This window comes from Manis pentadactyla, chromosome 14 (assembly GCF_030020395.1).
Source record: "Manis pentadactyla isolate mManPen7 chromosome 14, mManPen7.hap1, whole genome shotgun sequence".
Classification (NCBI taxonomy): Eukaryota; Metazoa; Chordata; class Mammalia; order Pholidota; family Manidae; genus Manis; species Manis pentadactyla.
In genome coordinates this window covers 72,718,034-72,745,549 of record NC_080032.1, presented here as the reverse complement: position 1 = coordinate 72,745,549, position 27,516 = coordinate 72,718,034, and the positions used below count along the sequence as shown (strand labels likewise).

At 44.2% G+C, this 27,516-nt stretch overlaps 1 protein-coding gene across 3 annotated transcripts in view; it reads right to left on the bottom strand.

Annotated features, from left to right (window-relative positions):
- Positions 1 to 6,928: 6,928 nt before the first annotated feature.
- Positions 6,929 to 27,516, bottom strand: part of PTPRO (protein tyrosine phosphatase receptor type O) — a 229,889-nt gene continuing 209,301 nt past the window's right edge. The window contains exons 20-27 of one of the 3 annotated variants that reach the window (XM_036908994.2): positions 22,143 to 22,233; positions 21,028 to 21,104; positions 20,278 to 20,412; positions 19,937 to 20,059; positions 16,640 to 16,794; positions 14,492 to 14,627; positions 9,420 to 9,540; positions 6,929 to 8,398 (exon numbers count right to left, since the gene is read on the bottom strand). In XM_036908994.2, coding sequence (XP_036764889.2) covers positions 9,436 to 9,540; positions 14,492 to 14,627; positions 16,640 to 16,794; positions 19,937 to 20,059; positions 20,278 to 20,412; positions 21,028 to 21,104; positions 22,143 to 22,233 — 822 coding nt within the window. In that variant the 3' untranslated portion in view covers positions 6,929 to 8,398; positions 9,420 to 9,435. The remainder of the gene's footprint in view (positions 8,399 to 9,419; positions 9,541 to 14,491; positions 14,628 to 16,639; positions 16,795 to 19,936; positions 20,060 to 20,277; positions 20,413 to 21,027; positions 21,105 to 22,142; positions 22,234 to 27,516) is intronic. The other 2 variants (XM_036909013.2, XM_036909009.2) reach the window with 2 other exon arrangements.

Below are 27,516 nucleotides of genomic sequence, written 5' to 3'. Positions count from 1 at the left end.
TGAATCAATTGGGATACTGTGACAGATGACTCTTTCTGATGAGCCTCAAGTGCATTTCCTTCAGTTTGGTGCTGGGAAGAGGTGGGCAGTGACCCAGGGCTCCTGCCAGACCCAGACAGTCCTGGTCCAGGCTGGTCCCGTGGGCTCTTTCCTTCCTTCCTGTGGTCTCAGGTGCCTGGCCCCTTCCTGCTGCTTTTCTGGGCTGCCTGGGGCAGCCCTGGAGCAGTCAGTCTTGTCTCTCAAGCCAGGTTGTGGGTGGAACATAATTTCTCCAACTTCTATCATTCCTGTCATCGCCCAAGATGAGCACACAGGGTCTTTCAGATAATATCTCTAGGTCTCCCACAGCTTGTCCTGTTTCAAAGTTTCTTGCTCTGAGCTGGCATCATATGCTCCAGCCTTTTGCCCTCCCATCCCATCTTAAAGGAAAAGAAAACAAGGACTGAGCTGGGGTGCTGAGAACATTCATACACATCCCCACTTTGCAGATGAGGACATTGGAACTCAGATATAAGTTAAGTGGCTGGTACAAAGTCACAGTAAGTGGAACTACTACATTTGGACTCAACTCTTGGACTTCCGTGTATCCTGAAAATCATCTTTTCTGTCAGATAGGATAGGTCAATTTATAAAGTAATTTTAAGCAGAAAAAGCATTTTTTTAAAAACATGAAAAGTATATAATACACTGCATAAACATAGGTGAAATCAGAGTCTCTCTTGAGGCAGCACAGAAGAGGGTTGGAGCCTTATTTGGAAATTGCTGCTCCAGGCCCCATAGATCTCTCCTCCAAGCAGACCTTCGCAGGAGAATGTGAAGGACTGGGAGCCAATCCCTGCAAGGTGACAATTCAACCATGAAATTCAGTCCTTGGTCTCGACTGTCACATCTTTGGGGAATTTCAGATGGCTGCCCACCCCTTTCAAAGCACCACTTTGGTTCGTTAAGAAACTTGCCTTCGGGCATCCTCTTATAGTTGCCCATTTATGCTCTGGAGTAGAAATTACATAAGATGCCAATATAAGGGCAAAAATTTACTGATCCTGGGCCCAGTCTTCCCTGTGATAGACAGGCCAGAACCAGGAATAGATACACGTTTTCTTCACATTTATCTGTGGTGTGGTTTGTCCAGCAGTCGTAACTCCTTGGAGGCATGTGGTCAAAGGACCAGTTCGATTTGTACTAGTGAATGAATGAAAGGAGCAGAGCTACCGAGCCACAGGCTAAAACAATTGTCAGGATCTGTTGTCTCGGGAACAAAATAGAGCCCTTTACGATGTGAGAAGGTCTAAGGTATTAACAACTTAAGGCAACCCAGTGACCTGTGGCCAGTCAGTGATGACATGCTTTACATCAGGAAAAAAACACAAAGAACTTAGTTTATTGCCTCCTCTCTGCAACCGATCTTGTTATAGGGCAGAACTGAGACATTTAGGTAGTTCAGTTGTCTTGCAGCAATAGGAGGAGAAAAAAAAAGAAATGGCTGTTGTTATTTCATGCCTTGGTGACAGTAGCAATGGATTTACAAAATGCAAATAAAATTCCTGCAAATCTGGAGTTGCCCGGATGCTTCTCATTTCTTTTAGCATTTGTCAAACTGAGCTTCCCATCCCATCAGACACGTGTGTGCAGATGAGGCCTCTCACGGAGCAGCACCTACAATGGAGGGTGTTACAGCTGCTCAGGGGAGCAGGCCTCGTGGACAGCAGACTCATGGTCATTGTGCCCGCGGGGCTCACGGGGGCACTTGGGCATGCTGCCTCTGGAGATGTCTTGGTGCAGGAATGAGTGGGAGGGTTTGCTAGTCTGAACGTGCTGAGAGAGAGATTTGGAGGCTCACAGAGCATGTATTCCATGCTGACCCTGCCAGGCCCCTGGCTAGTGCTTTACCTCCCATGCCCGAGTTTTACCACAACTCCACAAGGTAGATGTTACTTTGCGTTTTGTGGGGACATTCAGGCTCAGAGATAGTAGGTGTCTCCTCAGGGGCACACTGCTACTGTCAGAGCACTGGCTGTCGGGACTCAAAACAGTTACGTCCACAAACCACCAGGCACCTCGCCAAGGGCTTTATCTTTAACCCTAATGCAACCCGTGAAGGAAGCTCTTCTTACTCCTTCGAGCAGAGAAACGGTTCCCAGAGGGATTGAGTGGTGTTCACAAGTGGTGCCTGCTCACACCGAGCCTCTAGTCTCTACCCAAGAATTCCAAGATGTGAGACTTCAGGAGGATTCCTTGTCCTGGGGAGCCTGCCATATACTAAGTTTTTCCAGATATTGTTTTCAGCCCCTTATGCATGTTATCTTTTTTATCTTCTCGAAGCCCCGAGACAAAGCTCCCATCACTCTGTCCAGTCACAGATGAGAAGGCTGAGTCACGTCAGGCATACAGTCTCAGGTTGTCTCTCCCTGCACAGTCCCTTGTTCTAAACCGCTTGCTGCCCTGCTGGGCCCTGCACTGGTGAAGGGAGGGTGTGATCTAGTTTGGTTTGGGACATGAAGGAACCCCTCTGAGACCATTCTGTTCTGTATTTGTAAAGGTAATAATGATTGCAGTTAACTATTCTGAGTTGAAACAGCCCTTTACACTTTGGGTGTTCTTAGAACTGAACAAAAGTATTTGGGTCAGCCGGCTTTGAACTTGCTGGAACTCACCATGACACACACAAGGCAAAGGCCTGGCTCACTCGGCATCCCCCACATGCCAAGCCCCATGGCCTCCTGTGACTTCGGATTTTTACTGATATGAAACCACTGTGAGGTCTGTTGTTCATAGGACCCCAGGGCTGTGTTCTGAGTCACTAATAGCTCATTTAAAGCTTAAAAAAAATTTTTTTAAAGCTAATAAAAAAGCTAAGCAATGGTCTTTTATAGGGTGCAGAAAGGGACAACAAAAAAAGAGAAGAAGGGAGCTCACTTGGAGGAAAACCACTTCAGGAGAAAAGTGCATGTATTTCTGCAAAAAAAAATGTTTATTTATTAAAAGAACCACCATTGCTCTTTTGACCTTTTCCTGAGCCTGTGTTTGCATTGGTTAACCTTGTTGTGCTCTGTTTCATCTTTAGCCCATCTTCTGGGAATTCTGTTGGGTCATCACATACCATAGCCCTGAAAACTCCCACTACAACTGTGACCGCACAACATTGTAAAGGCTGTCCTGCTGCCGTATTAGTCAAGGGCAGGCTGACCTCCACAGCTGACAATACCAGACTTGCAGGGGCAGCACAGTAGAAATGTGTTACTTGATCACATCTGGGCCAGTGCAGGCAGGTATTCCTCCTCCAGGTGGTGACTCAGGGACCCAGCCTCCTCCTACCTTTTTGGCATCTGGAGATGATCAATCAATAGATAGATATAGACAAGTAAATTGATATATAGATATAATAGATGATAGGTAGGGAGGTAGACTGATGGGCAGAGAGAGAGAACGAGGCAGATGGAAGGTCGCTCCTGGGAGATTTTCATGGGCCAGGGGCCAGAGATTGGAGTCTACCACATCTGCCTACCTCCCATTGGACAGAACCAACTGTGTAAGTGGCTGGAAATGTAGCCCCAATTGCTCTATGAGGTCTGCAGTAACAGTAAATCCATTGCATTCTGCTGAATAACACATGAGCTGGAGCTGTCTGAGAAGGCCTGGAAAGAAACGGTCACTTGGGAGTCAGCCAGGAAAAAAGGTTTCAGAAGGCAAGGTTGGAGGTTCCCCCACCCAGGCTGTGGTGACTGCGGCACTGGGCGTGTGATGAATGCTCGCTCAGGGCCAGAATGAGCGTTCCGCACTCATATTCTTCATGTGGCAGTAGAGTCCTTGACCCTTCCAGAAGAAAACACCTGTCCTCTTGGGCCCACACTGGGTGTGCTGTGTATTTCAATCATAGCATCTGTGACGCTCTGCTGCCCTTGGTTTCACTTCTGACTTGCCCTACCAGAATGTAAACTCCTTGAAGCAAAAGCCTTGTCTCGTCCATCCTCATGGCCCCAGCCCCTTCCATGGTGCCTGGTATGGGATGTTGAGCAGATAAATGATTTTCTTACAGGGTTAGAAATGTACTATTTCTCAAACTGAAAGCTTTGAAACCAGGTCTCTGTTCAAAGCATCCCTGGGCAGTGGGAGGCACACGGCACCCGCCCTTTACCAAGATGGGAAAGCAGATGTGGGCTTTCCTCCTAGAATCACGAGAGGCATAGACTCATGCATTCTTAATGTTAGTAAGGCCCTTAGATGTGTAAACAAAAGAAGGACCTACTTTCTAAGAAAGAAGGGGCCTGAGCTGTCTCGGGAGGTGGTGATTCTACACACTGAAAGTACCCACAGAAAAGAACTGGCTGTCTGCCAGGCACGTGGCCGAGGGGGATCCTGTTCTGACAGGAGAGTGGGCCAGCTTGGTGATTCTCATCAAGCAAGAGGGACCACGTCAGGATCTGTGATGACCGATGAGTAACAAAAATGATGAGTACCCGGTGTTCCTATTCTCTAAGTCATCGGACAAAAAGTGCGACACCGTTACCTTGACTGCTAGGAATTGTGGAACATGCATTGACAATATTCTGGGATAAAGAAGTGAAAAACACTCAAACATTGACTCATGTTTGCTGCAGACCTCATAGAGCAATTGGGGCTACATTTCCAGCCACTTACAGTTGGTTCTGTCCAACAGGAGGTAGGCAGACTGTTCTTGGCCCTTCCAACAATGCAACTCTGATTCCATAACGTATTTTTAAAAGTCAGCATGTGGCACAATTCATGCCCACACAGTGCCTAGCATATCGCAAGCAGTGGAGGAATCTTCCACTGGCTAATTCATTCATTCGTTCAACATGATTAGATAAACAGACATTTGTTGAGTGAATGATTGAATGAATGAATGCCTCTTCCTTTTCTCCAGGCTTCACAGCCCCACTTGTCCCAGGTCTTGTAACTGTAACTTGTTTTCCACATTGCTCACAGCCCCGGGGACTCTGCCCTGGACAACCTTCAGTTCGTTCATGTCCTTCATAATAAAGCTCCCGGAGCTGAGCACTGGGCTGCATCTTTAATCGAGTGACCCACCCAGATCAGACTTGGTGAGAAGCATCGACTGAAATGGGAAACACAAATCCTGCTTTTCTGGAAGGCCAGGCGTCCAGCTCAGGAGTCCTTTCAGGGCATCCAAATGGGGCTGTTTAAAACCAGGGGGAGGAGTTTGCAGGTGTTACGTTTTTGTTGCTTTATATCCCTTTAACCAACGTGCATGTTATATTTACTCCTGGGCATGGCCTCTGGGCTCCAACCTTATGCCAAGGATCAGGCCAGAAATCGGGGAGCTGGGAAACCAGCCAGCTAATCTGAAGCACATTACATTGGATGTTTCCTGGTGGAAAGGAAAGCCTCCTTGCTAGAAAGCAGGGAGGATTTTGGCTCTTAGAGATTGGATTCAGTAATTTTAACTCCTTGGCTAAGGGCCAACCCTCCAGCAAGCAGCTATCATATGGCCTGCAAAAGACTGAGATCCAACCCTTCAGCCCCTGCTACCCGCTGACACTGTAGCTTCTCTGAGAGATGGATCGTGTTTTGGAGGCAGGGACAGCTTTCAGAAAAGAAGGGACATTATAAAATCTGACTAAATATTTTACAGGAGATTAAATAGATTTTATAAGTGATTAAAAAAATCTTACTACCAATTTTAAATTAGGGGGTGGCAACACTGACTTTGTGGTGGAAAACAGTAAACCCTAAATTAGAAGCCTGTCCAGAAAAGATGTTATCTATCACTCTGTTTCCTTTCCAAGTTAAATAAAATCGTAACATGCAGAGTGATGGATATAATGGTGTTAAATACTAAATTTATACATAAGACCCTAACGGTTGTTTCTCAATTTCAGAAAGTGACTTTTGCAGCCAAGGAATTTGATCTCAATAGGACTCAAAGTTAAATATTTTGTGATTCTAAAGTCTTCTGCTCTGTGTGTCCCGTAGGCCATTGTGAATTGCATGTGCTAATGTCTCCATGATCAGTAAAAGGAAGCAATATTCAAATGATTTTTTTAAACCCTAATTAATAATGCAGAGGTGTTGGCAGCCTCCCCTCTGGGTGCTTGTTGTGCTGGGGTGGAAATGCAGCTGGTTCGAGTGGCCTTGGGGTACATGAAAGAATGAGATTCAGAACAGCTATGGGTGAATTACCACATCTGATACTCTTTATACCTGCAAAATACGGGGCACTCCATGGGCATTTCTACAGTTTATTAGCTGAAACTGGGAGAGATAAACCCCAAAGCCATCTGTTGGGATTAAAACCCACGTTTTCTGATGCTTTCCTACCGGAAGCTCTCCACTTGCAGGAGCAGCATGTCAGAGAACAGGGGGGTGGCCGGGGGGCCCTGCTGCAGTGCCCCGTTGGAGCGCTTTATGGTGACCGCTCTGTAGTCTCGACTCTGACTCTTCAGTCTAAACTCGGGATGCCTCATCTTCTCTTTGGGGAAAATTAGTCTGGTACTATTTGATCCTTACCTGGAAGGGGTGCTCAGGAAAAACGTGAAATATTGATGAAGTGCTTTAAGTTTTAGGGGAAGTGTACAAAACCTGTAAGTGGACTCCAGCTTCCCCACGCACCTCATCAGCTCGTCTGTGCTTGCACACTTCACTCCGGACCTGTCTGTCTGTGAAGATCTACGGATGTCACACATTTGCCACCTTCCTTTGGCCATGTGTGTTCCTGAGAACGGGTGATACACTATTAGCATGTCTTACAGGACAAATAAAGGTGGGGGTGAGAAGAGAAGGAGGTGGCAGCAGAGAGGTGAGAAGGGGAGGAAGGGAGGTGAGTAGAACGGACATTCCCTTCGGAGCCCAGGCTGTTAATCTGGTGGGCATGGACGTCCTCTGCTGTCCCCCCGTGGGTGAACTTGAGCCTCGCTGGCCAGATCCTGCCAAGAACCATGCCAAGGTCTGCTGTGGCCAGGCCTTCTCAGTGACAGAAGACAGCAGGGTGCAGAGCTGTTCACCTGGCATCATTCCCTATCACTTGGGTTCCTGATAAAATATTAAGCTGATCCTATTTATGTAGCTTTGTGAAGATGATCGGGATCAGAGGGACGCCAGGGCGAGGGGCAACGATCAGATGCACAAAGAGGGCTCAGGACACATTGCCACAGTGAAGCAGCCAGCTTGGGTTTACTTTCAACCCCCAATTTTTCCTCTGTATATCCATTTCATCACGTCTTATTTCTCAGGAAGTGACACTAAGAGATAGGCTGCACGATGCCTTCGGTGTCCATTTTGACCGCATTCATGTCACAATACACAGTCATGTACTGTAAGTATACAAAATTCAAAGAATAGCCTGTTACTAGTTACACTGGTTAAAATGAAACTGACAACTAGAAAGAAAAAAAGAAAGAAATCTCCATTGGAACCATAGAGACACCTGATGATATTACCCCAAAAAGTAGCTTCAGTTCATCACCATAACTTCAGAAATTTCCAGATCTTTGAGGGGAAGGAGGTGTGTTTCACAGCAAATAGCTCTCCAAGAAACAGCTTTCACCTGTATGCAGGTTAACAGAAAAAGGAATGCATAGGCACCAAGATTGCTCAGACAGCAATGGAGTCTGAAGAGTCAGACTTCAAACTCTCCTGAACCAGATCTGGTGTGTTGAAAAAGAACCTGGATAGTGACATTAGTCCAAGAAGGCCTGGGAAGAAACACTTAACCCTTAATAGAGACGAAAGCCATCAAGAACTAGAACAATTAAGACTTAAATATTTTTTTCTACTCTACTTGGAAGCTGATGTACAGCTGTTCATATTTGGGAAAAATAAGCAGTTGATTTGTGGGCAGGACCCACTTTTCTCCCCCATCCACCCTCCCCACTCCTGATCCAGTAGCTTAATAGCAGAGACAGATACCGCTGGTCCGATTCCTTGAAGCAGGACGACGCTTTCCTCATGTGTGGCCATGCCTCTTGCTGGCAGTGAGGTATGATTCGATTCTGATAATGTCTGTTCCTTCCTGGGCTAGGGCTTGATCGACGGTGTGGGCAGAACACAACTCAGTTTTCTGATAAAATCACACATATACAAAAATTATTGCACTTAAACAACAAGGACAACGAAAAATTCAGCCCAGCCAGCAAAGGATGAAGGAAACTCTTCGGAAGTGCTGCGCTTCCTCCCCTTCATAGAGTGTCTGGACCTTTGTGGTGTTCAGTTGAATTTGGTCCTTTATTAAAAGTCCAGAAGTGAAAGAGTCCAAAGACACTGCAGGCTCTTTAAGGCTAAGTCTTCCTGCTGCTCCTATGAGAGAAATGATCTCCTTGGCCACATACTACAAAGCAGGGGCTCTTTTTAGCGAAACAGCTGCCAGAGCCCCTAAAAAACTCAGAAGCAAGTGAGGATGGACGTACATCGTGGTCCTGTCCTGTGAATGGGAGAGAGAGAGTGAGTAGCAGCCTGGAAGGGTAAAGTCCACAGCACTGTGGCTGGCTGTGCAGCCATGTCCTCCTGACTCTACCCCTAGATTCTTTACACTCAACCCCACAGCCCATACGGACATGGGTATATTGTGCATACTTCTCTGTTGAGTCCTTATAAATGTCTTTCCTTCTCTCTGCACATATGTCTGTCTTTCCTTATCCTTTATCCTTCCTGCCTCCTGGTGCTTTGTGTCTCGTGATGGATGTGAAGGCAGAAGGTTAATCCTGGCCCACCTACCCATTGGTCCCTGTGCTATCTATCCTTCCACACTTCTCCCACAATGCACCTCTGTCCCCTCCGCATCCTGTCCATGCCCCTTATCCCATTCCTCAGTACACAGTTACATTCCACACTGTTTACTGAGTTTAATTGGAACATTATTTGTTATTTCAGCTAAGATTACTCGTACCTCCAAAATCTGATATTCTAGTCAAAATATGAGCACAAGGCATTGAATACGTTACTAATGTTTTCATGAAGTTCTCAAGTCAGTGCTCACAGATGGATGAGATCAAGGTATCTCTAAACTCTCTACCATGAGGCTCTTGTCGGTATTGCTTTTCTTCTCTGGGAAGTCCGCTCCAGCTCATGTAACCCCTTGGGCAACCCTTGTAATCAACAAAATATTGGCACAAAATATCTAGATAAATATTGCTGGATGGTACTATGCTGCTATTACAGGTGCAGATCCAATATCGGAGTGCCTTAAGGTTCAGGGGTGGAGGGAAAGGATTTCAAGCCATCACGAGTTACTGAAGCTTCTGCATGTCACACCCACCAACCAAGATGCACTGAAGCTCTGAGATCTGCTATGGTGTTTGTCCTTCCCCGTGACCACCTCCCAGTGACCATCTCCGTGGGGTCAGAGTGGGTACTGGCGGCTGCTGCCGCCTTTTGTTGTACGTCATCACGCCCCTTCCAATATTCTAAGGCAGGATGTGCACAGTGGGCCCTTCTCTGCTTACTGCTCTGAGCTCTGCGCTAGGACTTGCTGACATTCTCATAGATGACATCACTGATGCACAGCCGCTGCTTCTTCTTCACCCACATCAGTCGCACACACTGATGGATGAAGATGTACTGCTCCTGTCGCAAAAGACACGGACATGTTTCAGATCGAGACATCCTTGTGTGAATATGTGCACAGATGCAGTATTTTAATACTGTGGCAATATTAAATACTATGATCTGATGTCAAAGCGAACAATTTTCATGATTTAGGAGACATAACTTTATAACTAGAAAATCCAAGAGAATCAACTGCAAAAGTATTTTGATTAATAAGAGAGCTTAGACCATCACTACTTAATGCTGAAAGCAATGAATATTCAATAAATAAATCGTGGATCTATTTTGAAAAAAAAAATAGTGCATCACCTCATAATACATCAAAATAAAACTCCAGGAAGTTGAAAGCCATAAAAATAGAGGAAAATACAATTGACTTTTGAACAACATGGATTTGAACTGTGCAGGTCCACTTATACATGGATTTTTTTTCAATAAACTGGAACATTTTTTGGAGACTTACAATTTGCAAAGACATTGTATTTTCTCTAGTTTTATTGTAGGAATAGAGTATATAATACATACAGTGTGCAAAATATATGCTAGTAGACAATTTATGCTATCCATAAGACTTGTGGTCAATAGTAGACTATTAGTAGGTAAATTTGGAGGGAGTCAAAATTTATGTGTGGATTTTCCACTGCACAGAGTATTGGCACCCCTGAGTCCCACATTGTTTATGGATCAAATGTATATGTTAATTCCTCTCTGATTACTTTAAGGAAGGACTTTCTAAACTTCAAAGCAATGGAATAAATTAGAAATAAAAATTTCAAATGGCTGTTCAGTAAAAAGAATAAAATAAATGGCAAACTAGAAACTGGAAGGAACAAATATTTTCTAGACTTATGGCAAAATGTTAATACCTTAATTTTTGTTTATAAAATGCCACCCATCAGTAACATGCACACTTAAATTGACAAATAAATACAACATGCCGACAACTAGACCTAACTTTCCTGGAAGACAGGGATGATGTGTTTAAGTCCTAATATCTATCACTTATTTTTTGCTTATTAAGTGCTTTTTGAACTTAACTGAAGAAATACTAAAATATAGGCAAAAATGGCCAAATGAACAAAGATGTAAATTAAAATAATCGTTTTTCATCTACAAAGTGAGCAAAGTTAAACGAAAAAGGTAACATTCAATGGTGACCTGGGTTTGCTGAAGCAGTCACTTTTGTCTATTGTTGGTGGAGTTATAATTAATAAAGTGCCAATAAATGGCATGATGGACACAGATAGTAGTGAAAAAAGTGGAAAAGAATCTAATGTCCTTTGAAAAGGAGAATGGCTTATGTAAGCAATGGCATGTCTGTCATTATAGATATGACATTATGACATTATTCAGTCTTTAAAATGAGATTTGTAGAGCTTTGGGACATTCGAGGTGACACACATAGCCAAATGTTAAGTGATAAATTTGAATGTAAAATTAACATATGTGTGTATAGCATATAAGCACAATAGTGGAAAAGTTATATTTGCATGAAGACTGAGATGAAATATACTAAAATACTGAGAATAGCTTTGTGCCATGAAATCAAGGTAACTTCATGACCCTTCTCTTTTTCTTTATTTCCCTGAGTTACTTTATAAGTAATGATATTAGAAATAAACTTTAAATAAGAACCTGTCAAGAGGTCCACAGGATTTTTAAGGATCCTTTTAAATGACAACTTTATACAAAGGATGAAGTCAGTACTTCAAATCTTGCTTGGGTGATACTTCACCTTAATGTGTATTTTTCAGTAAGATTTGGAGAAAATATAGTCCCTTATTTTGTGACAGTGTCACCATCAATAACTGAGCCATATTCCTCGATACCACATATCACACATCTCGATATCACACATGGTGTTGTGTGAAGAACTGGGCATAGATAAGGCCAGACATTTTAACCCATAACTGCTCTGTGGCCAAACTTTGGATTTAAAAAAAGTAGCTAGTCCACAAGAAAAGTAAATAATAAACTATTTACAGAGCCGTCCCTGAAAGAAATTGAGCAGTGTGAGCTGCTGATCGGGACAGGCTGCTCAAAGCAAAGCCTTAACTGACCTCCAGGGAAAGCCTATTAGAGGAAATCAAACAAAGCATTTGATAAAAATAGAAGGGACCCAAGAGAGGAAAATGCCATCCAGATGTAGCACTTCACCGATTCAAAGCACTTATCTAGATCACATCATTTCTCATAACGTACACTTCGCAACAATTCCCGAGCGCTGGAGTTCACATCTTACAGGTGAGGAGTGGGCGCTTCGGGAGCTGAGCTGTGTCTGCAGTAGCTACACTGGGGGGTCGGGCCTGACCACCCCGACTGGCTTTCTAATGACTCCCCACTGCTTTCAGGGCCAGGTGCATGCCAGGGTCAGTGAGAAAGGGGGGGAGGGCATGTCGACCACGGCAGCAGTTGGCAGCCGCCTGCAATGTGCAGCTGGGGACGTGGCCCATTTAGTCTGTTACTTCCACTATTTCCAGAGGGGAGCGGGGTGGCGGAATCAAGATGGTGAGCAACCTAAAGGAGGTAGGAGGAGTCACAAACCAGCCATGGGAGGAAACCTGGCTCACAATAGGCAACTGTATTATATATATATAGACACACACACACACACATACAGAGGCAGAGATCAGCTGTAGAATCATTCTGGCCTCTTGAAATCATTTGTGTTGAAGGGGGTACTCTGGGATGATAAAGCTGAAGAAAATAATTTACTTTGCTCTTTACTTATGAACATCAGAAAGGTCAGAGGCGGCAGGACAGGGATATGACTGGGCACAAGAAGGATGTTAGGAAAACCTGAACACTCAAAATAACAGGCTGAACCATGAAGAGCATAAACATGGGGGAAAATAAAAGTAAATGGGCAAGATGTTCCAGATATAACTAACAAAACAGACATAAATAAGTCACTCCAACTGGCGAGAAGCCACCGCAAAATCCCAGGGGGAACTCAAGAGCGAAGCTGGAGCACTTGGGAAAAATCAGTGACCTGTGGTGACCTCCGCCTCTTCGGCTGACTTTGAATTTTCCCACAAGAGTTCAGGGAAGGGATATCGGACTTTTAAAAGACTGGTTCCTTGGAGATGTCAGACCTAAACTACTGCCGTAAGCAGAGAAGCCAACCAACCAAAATTTGGGGCAAGAAAGTTAGGGAGAAAACAAAATATTTTCTTAGCTTTGCAGAAAGGCACAGGGTGGCTGCCCTAGTTTTGTGTCATTACCACACCTGAAGAAAGTTAATGGTACTGAAAATTAGGTGGAGGGTCCACCATGTGAAGGTAGTTTTTAAATAAAGATTAAGATTCTGTAGTTGGGAAAGTCAACTGCAGACATGCTATAATCGAAGTCATAAAGTTATACACGGTATAAATAAAGTCAATGGTACAGACAATTCATCAAATCCAAAATAGTTAAAATAAGGAGTGGCCCTTTGAAGCCTGGGGGGTGAATATACCTAACAGGGAGTTTAAATCACATATTAGGATGTAAATTAATGAAAGGGAAAGTCAAAAATAGGGATCGGTTCATAAAGCTCTGTTTAATCACCAGGTAGTGGGCTTCTCTGGGAAACCAGGGCGTTTTAAATTTAGGATGACAAGGTAACGATCAAGTCCCCACAGCAGTGAATGAGATGCAGCAGGACTGGGCTGTGCGCGCTCAGGGAAGTGAGGACCCAAATACAGGCTTGCTTCCTAATCAGCAATGGGACATGCAGTGAATGAGATGCAGCAGGACTGGGCTGTGCGCGCTCAGGGAAGTGAGGACCCAAATACAGGCTTGCTTCCTAATCAGCAATGGGACATCCGAATGCGAATGGGTTACTCTTTCCAGAGCGGTACGATGCTGCTAGAGCTCAGAAAGAAACACTCTAGAGCGGCTGTGCCAAGCCCTGGTCAGGTGGAAATGGGGAGGCAGGAGAGAAAAGAGAAATGGGTGGGGGAAAAAAAGAAACTTGGGAGCAGCATGAGACGCGGCCAGTACCACAGGCTTTCTGAGTTATACTGACATCTAGTGGTGGCTGGTGGGAAGAGCAGGCGGAAGACCAAGGCAGCGTTTAAACTCCTGGCAATTGAGTAAGAGGTCAGGCCAGGTATGTTCTATTATTCCACAAGCGTTCCTCCCACACACACTCCTTGAGAAATCGGATTATAGTGTGCCTGAAGCCACGAAGTGGTGAGTACTGGGTGGCTTGGATTCTGAAGCTATTGTGCTTAGGTTTGGGGCCCCACAGGTACACACCCACTACTGCTCTGGCGGCGGGTGGGGTGGGTGGATGCTGTGTGCTGGCCCTGCTGGGGCTGCCCCCGTGCCAGGTCTGAAGCCCCGTGGGAGGAGAGAACTTGGCACAAAAGGGGACGAGGGAGCATTCAGCGTTGCTGGGGATGTCTGCGGCTACTCCTGTGTTGTTACAATGATGAATACGGTCATTTAGATCAAGGGAACTGGCAATGGCTGGAAGGGCAGGGGCTGGAAAATCCTTAAAATCATAAGGCAGACAGGAAGCATGAATCCAACCTTGATCATCATCAAAAGGCAACTGGGACAGAGTCACACAGAGGACAAATGAACGACAAACTTACTGAATCAAAGCCTGCATTTCAAACATAAATCAAATCACATCAGTTCTATCGTGTCCACTCGTAGCATTTACCCAGATTGGCTGTTACCTTCCCTGAACTCTCAGTCTGTCTAAAGAGGTTTTATTCTTTCATAGACACATTCGTATGCTCTGGGCAGCTGAAGGGCATAGGACACCAATAAAAGTACAAACCCTATACAAGGAATGGATTTCTAGAGGCTCATATCTACTCCCTTCCTACCTTGAAGCCTTTGAGCAAGCACAGTTCGAAACTGGGACTAACAGATGGAAATAAAAATTTAAGACCATCGTTTTGAAACATGAGATTGAATACGAAGTTTTTCAATCAAAGGCAAGTTTTCAGATGCACGTGGGTTACGGCCCTACCTCTGTCTGTACCATAGACATCCGGTAAGAGCGCATCTCGGACACCAGCCCGAGGATGTCCACGAACTCGTGATCCCGAACGTGCTGCAGGAGCCTGTCCAAGGCGATGAACGTCCCTGTCCGCCCGACGCCGGCACTGCGAAAGGGTGTTTAGACAGCACATTATTCTCGCAGTATTCTACACTGCCGAAAACAAAATTGGCCGTGGAAAAAGAAATACAGGTAGCGCCACTGAGAGAAAGGAAGACTAAACTCCTGACAGTATTTTGCCAATTTTTTAAGCATGCAGTTGTAGAAGGTGTGTCTTCTAATGTCACCTATCACTGCTCCTTCCCTTAAAGAGGTCTGGGTCTGCATTGCCCAGGGCGCAACCTGCCTCCCTGCACTCAGTGCCCTGCTTCCAGGAAAGGAGTGAGGCCACATGGAGCCCCCCCACCCCCTCGGAGAGTCAGTTCCACCCCCAGCTGACGCCCAGGAAGAGTCCCAGTCTCCCGAGCAGCCTCAGAGTTAGGCCCCCATACACAGCTTGAGGGTCTAGCTGGGACACGCATGCTGCAGCTCTAGCTCCGGGGCCAGCGCGGGTCGGGTGCCCTGGTCCCTAGGTTGAGTTCCATCCCAGATCCTCCCTCCGAACAGCTCATCTGCCCTTGCAGTGGGTCCCAGACCTGCTTCAATCTCCCAGAGATCTTTTAGATAGTTGCCTCCCAATCAGATTTAATATTTGGACCCCGTCTCTTCCAGCCCCCAAATCCCAGTGCTCAAAGAGCTGAGGGAAGTAGAGTGATTTACCCGGACCAGTCGCCCACCACAGCCCCCAGTTCTCTGTGTTAAAGCCAGCTCTTCTTTTCTCCCACCTACTCATAGACTGCACTGCCAAGTGGTTCTGAGCTCTGAACTGTGATGAAATATGAAATAAAGAGAAAGCCAAAGGAATTTATATGCTGGGACAGAAATCCAACCCTAAAAGCCTAGAGTTCAGAGCCCCAGTTTGCTTTTCCTACTAGGCAGCTCTTCCCTCCAAGAACTTAACTTCTCAGATAAAATGCTTTCCCTCTGGCCGAACACCTATGAAGTTGCATCTGGGACTGTCCCTGGCTCTTCTGGGAAAGGAGCCCAAGGTTGACCACATGGGTGAGCAGCTTTATTTTCTGCTGTTGGAAAGTTCCATTTTGAGACTAGATCATTATATCTGGTGAAGCAAAGCTTTTAACCTGGGAATGTGTAATGACTGACAGCAAAGAGCCTTCCTAATCAGAAACTGGGTAGTTTATGAAGCATTTTCCTTTATAGGGAGACACATGTTCCTTTCTCTCTCTCTCTCTCTGTCTGAGGTGCCAGATCCAGGATTATAGATTAACAACTGCTTAGGTTAACCTGTGCCTCCTCTAAACATCATCCCACTTCTGTATCTGATGAACAATAAGAGCGTACTTATACCCCCTGCTTCTTTGGGGTTGCATAAAATTTTACAACGATGTGATGTCATGTTGATGGGTTCTAATGGAGCTTTGTTCACTTGGAAGGAAAGAAAGCTTCAAATCAAAGATAACTCTTTCCATCAGGGATTAGTGGCCCTTGATTTTTGATAATGCAGCAGATTGAATAGCCCCCTTCAAATGACAGGAAATGTGGAGACAGTCTTGAAAAGCAATCATAAGCACATTTATCTTAATAAGCGGAATATTTTAATTTCTCCTTTTCCTCATCTTGCCTTTATGTCAATTATTATGGGCTTGGATTAGCTATTTTTAATTTGGCCATGTTATAAACTACTCAGAATCCTAGAAAGGAGAGAATAATATCACACAGTGCTTAAAGGCATGGCCTTTGAATCCTGGTGTGCCTGGAATTTGAATCCTAACTCCTCCACATTCCAGTTACATGAACTGGTATGAATCCCTTAACCTCTCCTCAGATTTTTTCACCCAAAAATGGGAATAGTATCTGTCTCATAGGCTGTAGAATATAAGACAGCCATCTTATAAGTAAGTCAAGTATCTAGTAAGACATCAGCTAATCATGAATTTAAAAAAATCATAATCTACTTAATTGCTAATTCACTCTGATCAGGGTCTTAAGGAATGTGGGCTAGTTCTTTCATAAAATAAAGCCCATGGTGCATAACAGAACATGCGTTTGACAAGGTACCTGCAGTGGACGACCACGGGGCCTTTGCATCTGGTGGCTTGCTGTCGGACCGCATGTACGAACTGCAGGATACTCTGGGCAGCATTTGCTGTGGGCACACCATGATCAGGCCACGCGGTGTAGTTGAAATGCATCACGTCCTGCGTCTCATCGGCCTTGAGGAGAAGCCAGAACAAGCATTAACCTCTCGGCCCCCTGCCAGGATAGCCCAGGACTGCACTGCAGGTCACAGGTGAATGACAGGGGAGGTAAAGCCACATTCCACTCCTGGCCTGTACACTTCCCTTTCCAGCTCTAAGCATGGTGTCTGGCACAAAGCAGACCCTGAAAATAGAAAAACCTAATTGTGTAAAGCCTCAAAAGGTAGGATAGAGAGACTAATCCATGCCTGTGTAGAGGTAAGAGCTTAAGCAGATCAGGGGGTGCAGCCTGGCTCTGCCATTTAGCAACTGCATCAGCTTTGGCCAAGGAATTAAATAAACCCTGTGGAAGGGGCTTGGGCCCCCTCCGCCGGGCTGGCACACCCTCCCCCAGCTGCTGCTTCTAGCACAGACCTGCACCCTTCTCCTCAGAGCGGTCCTGCACTAAGGGAGCTGTGTTGCTGGGAAATGCCCAGGAGAGCATGTTGTCCCTCTGAGGGCAGTCTGCAGCTAATGAAGGGCCAATACCAGGCTGCCAGAGGCCCCGCACGCCAGGGTGGGACGACTCTACAGTGCCATTCATGCCCCTACACTCCGGGAAGCCCCTGAGGCTAGACTTCAGCTGACCCCACAGCTGTGTGTGGCTTCCTCCTGTCCTGTCCTACCCTGCTTCTCTTCAGAATGCTCCCTTTCAGACGTTACCCAAGATTGCACTGTCCAGAAATTGCCTATGTGACTCTCCCTGTCATGGGCTCTCTTAAGAGGCCTGACCCAAGACAAACTCACCACCAGTTTTCTCATATCTAAAAGGGTTCTTTAGATGGAATACATCATAATTTGGAAGAGTTTGGCCTGGCCATGAGTTTGGAGCTAAAATTATAGTTTAGATATTAAAGAGAAATGAATTCCAAAGAGTTGGTAGTCTTAGGTGGTGTATAAATATAAACAAATGTATAAATAAAGTATATAACTAAATCTATAATAAGATTTATGTAAGTATAAATAAGTCAGCACTTCAGTTAAACCCATTGTCCCCTGACACCTAAGGCCACACCCCCAGCCACATGCAGGGCCTCCCTCTCTGTGTTCAAGGGCTCTTCCTTGACCAGGAGCATGAAGTCAAAGATGCTGGCTACCTGCGCTGCTGTCTTCAGGAAGTATGGCAAGCGTGTAAGCCATGCATTACTTTTTGTGTGCAGAATGACTCAATTACTCAACACCATGAACATTTAAGGATATTCAATCACTAGGTAACTGTGGTTGCCCAGAAAATTGCACAAAAATGTATGCTTTTTCCAAATGCTCATTGCAGGCTTAGCACAAACACTTGTTCATTTATATATTTATAAAATATATGTAATGTATATCTATTCTAATACAGTTAATCTGAAAATGTATTTAGCTAAAATATGTAAGTGGTTCAAAAAGAGGAAACATTCATATTGTCATTAGTTTCTTTACAGCTGCAAGGCAGAGCGAGGTCTTTAGTATCAGGGTGATCCTTGTCAGCTGACCAGCAAGGCACGTGTCAATGGGAATAAGTACATTTTTGCTGCTTTTTAGTGGCCGGTTCTTACTCAGTTCATGCCAAGTTTCAAGTACTAGCGAGTGCCAAATTGTGTGTTATCGTCATTCCCCCTTCTTTTCTTATTACATGAGAAAATGCTTGTTACATCTTACTTTAGTCATTCCAAAATTACTCTTACCCTGATTTCCTGATGGGTGTCATTTTATCTGGTTGTACTCTGAAAGTTTCCACATATCAATATGGAAAGAATAAAGAGGAGTATAAACAAACACAAAAAATTAAACAAATAGAAAAATGTATTCATTAGCACAGCACAATGCTCTTTGGCGATTTAACCATCCAAGAAACTCAAAATTTAGATTCTGTAAGTTTACAGCCAAAGAGGGGAATCCTGGGGCCAAATGCTTGTAAGTCCTGTCTGGACACCTTACCAGGAAACATTTGTTATTTAACATTTTATTCCTACGTTTCAAGCCTTTCACATAATTGTCCATTGTCTATATTAAGGGACAGGAAACATCTTCTGTAAAAGGCAGATTGTAAATATTTTAGGTTCTTTGGGTCTTCGTGTCTGTTGCAACTACTCAAGCTTAATATGGCACATAGGTGGTCAGAAGCATCCATAAGCAAATGTGTGGCTGTGTTTCAATAAAATGTTATTTATGGACACTGAAATTTTAATTTCATGTAATTTCCACATCGTTTTTCATGTGAAATATGATTCTGTTAATTTTTTTCAACCACTTAAAAATATAAAGCTCACTCATAGCTCACGGGCTTTACAAAGAAGGCCGGGATCAATATGTCCACAGGCCTCATTTTGCCATCCCCCTGACCTGTACTATCAGGAAGGGTTGTTTCTCAGCAAAGAATGCTTCAATGAGGACTTTCCTATTAAACTTTGTCCTCAACAGTGAGTGTGTCCGAGTGGAGAATACCGGTAAAAATCCCCTCCTCTTCTCTGGGGCTGCTGTCTGGGAAGAGGGAACAGGGTGACGACGGCTGATGGCCTCACGTAGCTGGCACACAAGCGGCCCCCGTCATCTCACAGTCTTGTCATCAGAGAGGGAACAGGCCTCAGGGGAAAAAGTGAGCTCTCTGACATTGTAACAATCAAAACTCAATAGCATTTCAAAAGAGATACGGAGTCATGATTCATAAGGTCTAGAAGTGCCTTTGAAATCATAAAAACCCAACCAGAAGACAACAAGGGAAAAAACCAAACCCAGACTCTATATCACGGCTCAAGTGTTCAGTTTAAAGCGCTAAGTGGGCCTTAGGTACCCGGATCACACTCCTCTGTGGTCAGGATGGGCAGTGGGTGCCCTTCCCTCCTCGCTTGTGCCTGAGCGGTGATCCACCGCGTCCACTCTCGCCTGGGGCTGATGGGAGACGGAGCCACGCAGACTTTTTATGGAAGCTCCTCAGATCTTCCAGGCCAGCCATTTCATCCACACCATTGTTGATGAAATGGGAAACAAGTACATTAAAAGTGGGGCTCTCCTCTTGCAGGAGGCCGTGTTGCCAAGTCTGAGCCCTCATCATCTTCTACCATGTTGGGCTGGGCTGCTGACACCCAGGAGGGCCCCTCAGTGGGGACAGCACCTGAGCTCATGCCTCATGACTTACATAGTTGATCCGGAAGCATCTACAGGCCCAGTCGTCCTGCTCTTCCTCTGAGATCATCTCCACAGTGATGTCTCCGTAAGCTATGGGTTCTTCTGTGAACGGCCAGTAATGGTCACACTTCACCTGAAGGGACAATAACACAACCTTGTAAAATACAGGCTCGGGAAGAAATAGTCTGTGTGCATGAAAAGTACCTGGCCTTTGAGGAACTGCATGGATTACTGTGAGGGCGGACAGTGAAGTGAGCAGAATGGTTGCCAGTGCACTGTGAGCAGCCAGCCCATGGCAGTGGCTGGTATGGATTTTGTTGCTGAGTGGGGACAGTCCCATTAGGCACTTACCCTCCGTTTCTCATTGCACTGAGTGAGCATGACAATCATCTGGGACTTCTGTTGTAGGACCATCTTCCAAAAATCATTTCTGGTTTCAGGCAGTGGCCCCTGTGTGGCAATATACTCCTGGGGTGAGTTGTATCCCTGAAAAATAAGTGACAAAGTTCTCATTGAAGGAGCCACTGTTGACACCAAATGCTGTTCCACACAAATGAAAAAAAACCTGAAAATTCCCTGGGGAGACTCCTGGCCAAGGATCGCATGCCTAGGTCATGTTTTCTCCCATTTTCATCCAAAACCCCAGCAGAGGGACCAACTGTGGAGGTTTGTATGATTTTAGACATTGTTCCCTGAAGCCTAAGAAAATCACACCCTTACTTGTATATGATACCAACTAGTATCTTTATAGATCTGTTTAAAGTACAGGGGCTCAGGTGGAGCCCTTTGAATGTGGTTGCCGAAACTGGATCTGAACACAAGGAAGATGATCTTTCAGATAACTCCTGACTTCTATTGACTTTCACTTTGACTAGACATTTACAGAGAAATCTGACCATTACTCATCTGTGGGCTCTGTACCCCTATTCTTTATTCAGAAGTGGAATAATGGAAACTGTTCATTACAGTTGGGTTGCTGCTTGGAAAACAGTTTTGTTTTGTTTTGTGTTTTAACTGTTTGACCCGTGCCTCTGGTCTTAAGAGTTCCTCGTGCTGGGCTAGAAGGTGGATGCCCAACTTTTTAATTATTTTTTTACTTACAGGAATGTAGTTGGCATTGATGTAGTCTGCACCTTCATCTTCATTCATGGAGACTAATCTCACTCGACTGAAGTCGTCTGTGAAGAACAAACAGAAAAGAAATCTTAAAAATCAGGCTGGGAGGGAGCATTGTCTTGACCCTCTCTACCAACAACAAGTCAGATTGGCCAAGCGACCGAGTGGCTGGATAAGGTTTACACTAGCTTGACATTTTAGCCATACCTCAATCTTAGTTTCTTGTTTAAATAAAGATACAAATATTTCTCAGTCATTATTTTCTCCCAGCTACCTTGATGGTATGGAAGGCTATAGAATGCAGCCCAAGTCCATGATTTCCATTTCACCTAGTACTTCCAGAGAATTCACTTCCTTTAGGAATCAGAGGACCCAGTTGTATCGCTCTAAATGACCATATAGGTCTGTTGAGAAGAGAAGATGGAGTTGCACGGGATTTTTGTAAGGAGACTTCAAATAAAAGTCAATTCTGAAATTGTACAGATGTAAGGTGTTATGATGATAATACCACATAATTTTATCAAGAAACCTCATCGAGGAGACACTTCTCTTTCTAGAGATTTTGCAGCATCCTCCTTCCCACTTTTTCATTCTCTCCCAGGTCCCCCACCCTCTATATAGTAGAGAAGAAAGTTAAATACATATTGGAAAATGTTTTAACTGTTTTCTGCTATTCATATTACTTTTTTCAGGAGTGTTGCTTTTATTACAAAATGAAATGAGCCTGCCAGAAGTAAGAAAGAGGAGGCGTTTCAATACATTGCACACTTTTCCAGGTGCCTCTTTCCATTGTCAAGGAATGGACAAAAGCAGTTTACAAAAGCACAAATTACCTTATCCCTAATTTGGCTAAGACGTTCTGATCTCAGAGCTAAAGGTCAGGCTTTTCTGTTCAAATACAATTCATTTATAAGCATACTAATTAAATCTTCCCTCATTGTGACAGGATCTAGTGATATGGGAGCACAAACGCCTTCAGTGCAAGCACAGAGATGGCCTTGAGGATTCAGACCACAGCTGGGTCTGGCCAGAGACTGGCTGATCTGCAGTGACAGGCCTTTAGCCCTTGAAGGACATAAGGAGGGTCAGCACCATCTTACATGGTAGGATGTTTGTGTAACGATTTTTACACCGGTTCAGTGGAAGGTCTGCAGCAAAGTGTGGAATATCCAGTCCAATCAATTTCAACTCCTGTAAATGAAAGAGAACAGGTTTGAGACTTCTGGACACGGCGTGGACTGGATTGCGGTTCACAGTGCCTGATCTTCACTCCCGCCTGTAACAGAATCATCACGTCCCCTTTGCTGTATGACGTTGCTGTAGCTCCCTTTGGGGGCAAAGAGGACTTCACCCCACAGCTGTCCACATGCTTTGGCCAGTGAGCCTGGGTAGAACTCATATCCCATCAGAAGCGTGATGTGCTCCCTCAGTCTCACGTACCCTCTCGCGCTTCTGTCATCCCCTGTGGGAAGAACCTGTCTGGGGAAGCGGCTCATCCAGAATGAGAAGAAACATGGAGAAAACCTTACTTCGACCCATAAGCTGAAACAGAACTGCCCCTGCTGCCCCACAGACCCCTCCGTGAGGAGAACAAATATTGTTACAGGTCCCTGAGATTTTGAGATTTATGCTCCGTAATGCTTGCATAACATTATTGCAGTAATAGCTAATAGAAAACAGGAATACCTTGGGTAGCTTAGTGATCATGCAGAGAAGGTGAGAATTATGTGTGTCACACTCAGGGTGTGGCAAATTTTAAAACAAATATGTCTCCAATTTTTGGAGATATACAGTAACTGAAATGTATGCAGTTTGCATAAATATCTCCTATTCTTATAAAGAAATGTAGGTATTTCTCCTGTGGGCAATGAACCTTAGAGAAAGGAGTAAAAGAGAGAGTGAGGGGCAATGGGCAATGAATAGGGCACAGTCTCCATGTTATCAGATGTAAGATTGACAGTCATGACATGTCTGTAATGAATAGCTGAGAAATGAAAGCCCAAAAGTAGGGATGAATCAGTAGTGGATAGACAAATCTTTCAGTGGAAACAAGAACATCCAAATACCTGCCTGCATGCATCCGTACTCTTGTAAATCCTATTATGAGAAGGTGCGCTGGCAAGCAATTTTTATACTAACAGACAACCATCACACTTCAAAAAGGCTGTATTACTGCAAAGTGGCAAAGGGGTTTTTTAAACTTCTATGTCATGTGTGTGACAGGAAACAAGGGGTTGTCGTCAGGCTGTCTGGATTTCTCTGGAGGCATCGTTCATACTGTGGTCTGTGTGAATGGTGCTTCTTGAAATTGTACCGTGCACGCCAATGCAGCAGATCTACTTATATTCCTGTAAAAATTTGAGGGAAACATAAGTCAACAGCATAGATAACCATCTACAAATGGGATTGCCTATAGTATGCATCCTTCTCTAGGACTATTAAGACTATTTTTTCTACTAGGCAGTATAGAAATGACTGGCTGTAAATTTTATTTACTCGTATAGAATGCTAATATTGCACACAAGCTTTACTCTTTATCATTCCTCCCAATTATGACTTCAATGAGTCGTAAGCTGGAGGAATACTCTTCTGGGGGAGGAATTTTGGAGAGTCTCTGATAGACTTTTGAAGAGGATGGGACCTATGAATGGTGTTTTGAGAGGAATATCTCTTTCACACCCTTGCTGTCTTGATTCAAGTGACCTTTGCAAGCATATGCTTTGAAGATCAAGTTCTTGGGTCTTCTGCTGTTTGCACCTAGAAATGCCTCAGTAGCTCAATGTGCTTACTTGCATTGGGAAGCAAACATGAGTCAACATGCATGAACTGACCTAAATTCTCCAGATCTCTCTTTTCTTTTGATGATCACTTTTGGCTTTTCAAGATCACAAACTCTCAAGCTGTTTGACCCAAGTTGAAGCCAATCTTAAAGACTAACTCTGCTGTCTTTGACCCTCGATTCACAAAATTAGAAAATTTCCCACCCCAGGCAAAATCCTTCCTAACCAAATGGCTTTAAGCAGAAGCCTGTCACTGTTACTTATAACTGGTTTTCCCATTTTAAAGGGTGTTCCAAGACTGACTATATCGTTCATGTAAGAAACAAAACTTATTTTCAGCAAACTTCAACCAAATCAGTGTCAATCTGAAGTCAGTTCCTCTTGGCAGCTATAAGCTTATTTAAATGATGTTTCCATTGCTTAAATTATTTTGGAAATCTGCGTCCTTTAGAGAGGCCTTTATAGTTTGTAAAAACAGCTGGCTTATTTTGATGTACCACTCATAAACGGTAGGGTCATGGAAAAGGAGTTCAGCTCACATTAACCTCAGTTTAATTGTCTGTAAGACAAGACACATACTATCTCCGCATCTCACTGGTGTATAGTGACTATCAAATGGAATGATTAAACTCAACAAATATTCATGTAGCCCTATTAATAGTGGTCCTAAAATGCTTCTATTATGATTATTTTGCTTTGCCTGGCTTCGTCATTTCTCCCTCTTCTGCCATTTGCACCAACAGACCAACAATTCTTCCCTGCTTTGAGGATAGACTGATGAGCCACAGGAAAAGGCCTCAGATACTAAAGAAACTGTGGAAACAGACTGAGGCTGGGAGCTGGAGCACATACGGAATCTGACCAGCTGATAGAACTTTAATTGTGTGCTGCCTTCCTGCTGTCAGTGCCCTCAGTTGATAGGAAAGGTCGAATTGTCCGAACACTGTAAATGTGAATCGCCAAAGCTGAATTGCAGTAAACAGGAACAGACGACACGAAATGCTTTGTAATCTTCTGCAATCTAGCCTGTCACTAAGTGGAAAATCAAATGCCGAGTTTCCGGTTCAGCAGCTTAGCAGTTATTTTCTTTCTAACCGTCTGGAAACTCCAGAGGTTTAAATCTTCATAAAGGCCAAGTATGAGGTGATGGCCTGAGACCAACATAAATCATTTTTGAATTTTCTTTTGCTAGTTTTATTTCTATTATAATTTATCATTGCGGGTTTTCTTTCTAGGCTACACAATCATCTCTAGACGGTTTGATGGTGATCCCCAAAAGTTACATCCACATCCTAACCCCAAAGCCTGAGTTTATGGCCTTATTAAGAAAAACAGTCTTTGCAGATGTAACTGTGCTAAGGATCATGAGATGAAGTCATCCTGTATCATCTGGGTGGGGCCTAAATTGAACAGGTGTCCTGGTGAAAGGGAGAAGAGTGTGAGAGAATAAATTTATGTAGTTTTAAGTCACCAAGATTGTGGTAATTTGTTACCGTATGGCAGCCCTAAGAAGCTAATACAGTCACGCCTGAAGCCCACCAGCAGCCTCTGTTGTGTCGGCTGTATTTGAAGCATAGTCTTGAAAAGCAAAGTGTAGGCATGTGCACTGTATCAGTCAGCTCAGGCTGCTGTAACAAAACGTCATCTCTCATATCTAGAGGCTGGGAAGTCCAAAATCAAGGTGCTGGCAATGCCAGTTTCATTCCGAGACTTCTCTTGCCTTGTAGACGACCACCATCTCACCGTGTGCTCACATGACCTTCTCCGCCGAACCCTAATTACTTCCCCAAAATCCCATCTCCAAATACCATCACATTGGGGCCTAGGACTTCAACATATGAATTTGGGGAGGATACTTCCAGCTCATAACATGCGCCATCATCTTCTGAGAAGAGCACAGGCTGTATTCTGGCTTTAGAGTCTCTAACGATGTCAGCAGTGGATGAACACTTAGTGTTTGCTTTAGGATAAACTGGGAATCAGAGTCAGATGATCAGACTACCTGACTATGACACAACTGAGGAGAGACTATGTGACCAGTGCTGTTGACAGAAGAAGTTTCATCCACAGCATGTAAAAGGTCCAATGCAATTGGGAAACATAGGTTACTTTTCAGGTAAACACAAAAGGAGAAGGAAGGATTAGAACAACGTATTTCAAAACTTTCTGTATAGGTTTCCTAGGATTGCCATAATAAAGTGCCACAAACTGGGAGGCTTAAAACAGAAATCAATTGCCTTACTGTTCTGGAGTCTGTAAGACTGAAACCAAGGCGTTAGCAGGGACACATGCCCTCTGTTACCTATGGGGAATCCTTCCTTGTCTCTTCTCAGCTTCTCCTGGTTCATTGGCAATGTGTGGTGTCCCTTCACTTGCAGCTGTGGAACTCCAGTCTCTGCCTTTGTTATCCCACGACATTTGATTCACCTCTGCATCTTCACATAACTGTCTGTTCATAAGGACACCATGTGTATTGGATTAGGTGCCCACCCTACACCCTAAGACCTCTTCTTAACCGATTACATCTACAATGGTGTAATTGGTTCCCAAATAAGGTCACATTCTGGGGAACTAAATGTTAGGGCTTCGACTTATCATTTGAGAGGCACAATTCCACCCGTAACAGGTACCCTAAAGGAAGAACAGGGGCACAGTAGTGATGGGCATCTTGGGCCAGCGATGGAAGACTGAGTAAGAAGGAGATCCACCTCAGGGAAGTCTAGCAATAGGTCGCAGGGTCCAGGCTTCCATAGGATGGGGTAGCACTCCCATCACTGGACAAATTACTAGTACAGGCACTTGGAAACAGAGACCAGCCTTAGGAAACTAGGAAGGAGAGCAGGGAAAACTCAGGTCTGAGGGCAAAGTGAGACCTCTGGTGTCACTGTTGGAGAGGATTTGAGGTGACTTATTTCAGCGACTGCAGGTAGGGCTCCAGTGAACTGGACTAAAGGACAAGTAAGAATAGTTACAAATGGGCAGCTACACCAGAAATCAAAGGTCATCTTTCATGAACTATGTGGGAATCAGTGTGGTTTGTTTTGATCTTTGCAGCCACATTTCTGAACAAAGATGATGATATTCACTAGCATCTCTATCAAACACAAAGCACAGAAATTAATGGCAGAATAAGCAGTATGTCTTGTGGGCCCTCAAATTTCAAGCTCTAAAGCCTGGCTCTTTAAAACCCTTTCCATATGAGACTCACAGAATGAGGAATTGAATCTATTAATTCTTCAAGAAAGCCCAGGTTCCAAGCCTCCTTAAGATAAGATGTATATTTTCATCAGAAGGATAATCACTCTTTCCAGCAGATCCAAAATCACATGCAGAGTGAAAAAGGAATTTATTCAGTGAATGCAAAGTAGCAACTCACAGAGCTTCATGTATGACTTATAGTTGTATTGGCAATATATGCAAATCCAGTCATCAGTTTCGATTTGCATAATGCTTACAAACGATGTAATTTCTCAATATGAGTGTGATCTTTCAATGTCAGTATCAAATGAATACAAGGAATAAGCATTAATATAAACAGAACAAATAACTGTTCAGCTACTGGAGTTAGTGAGATCGACTAATTCAGCCACCTTAATACCCTCTTGAATTCCCATTAGAGCAGGAACCATTTTTTCCTTCAGCCTCAGTTAATTATCAATTTCAGGAAAATTTGAGGACTGGCATGTGGCAGGTC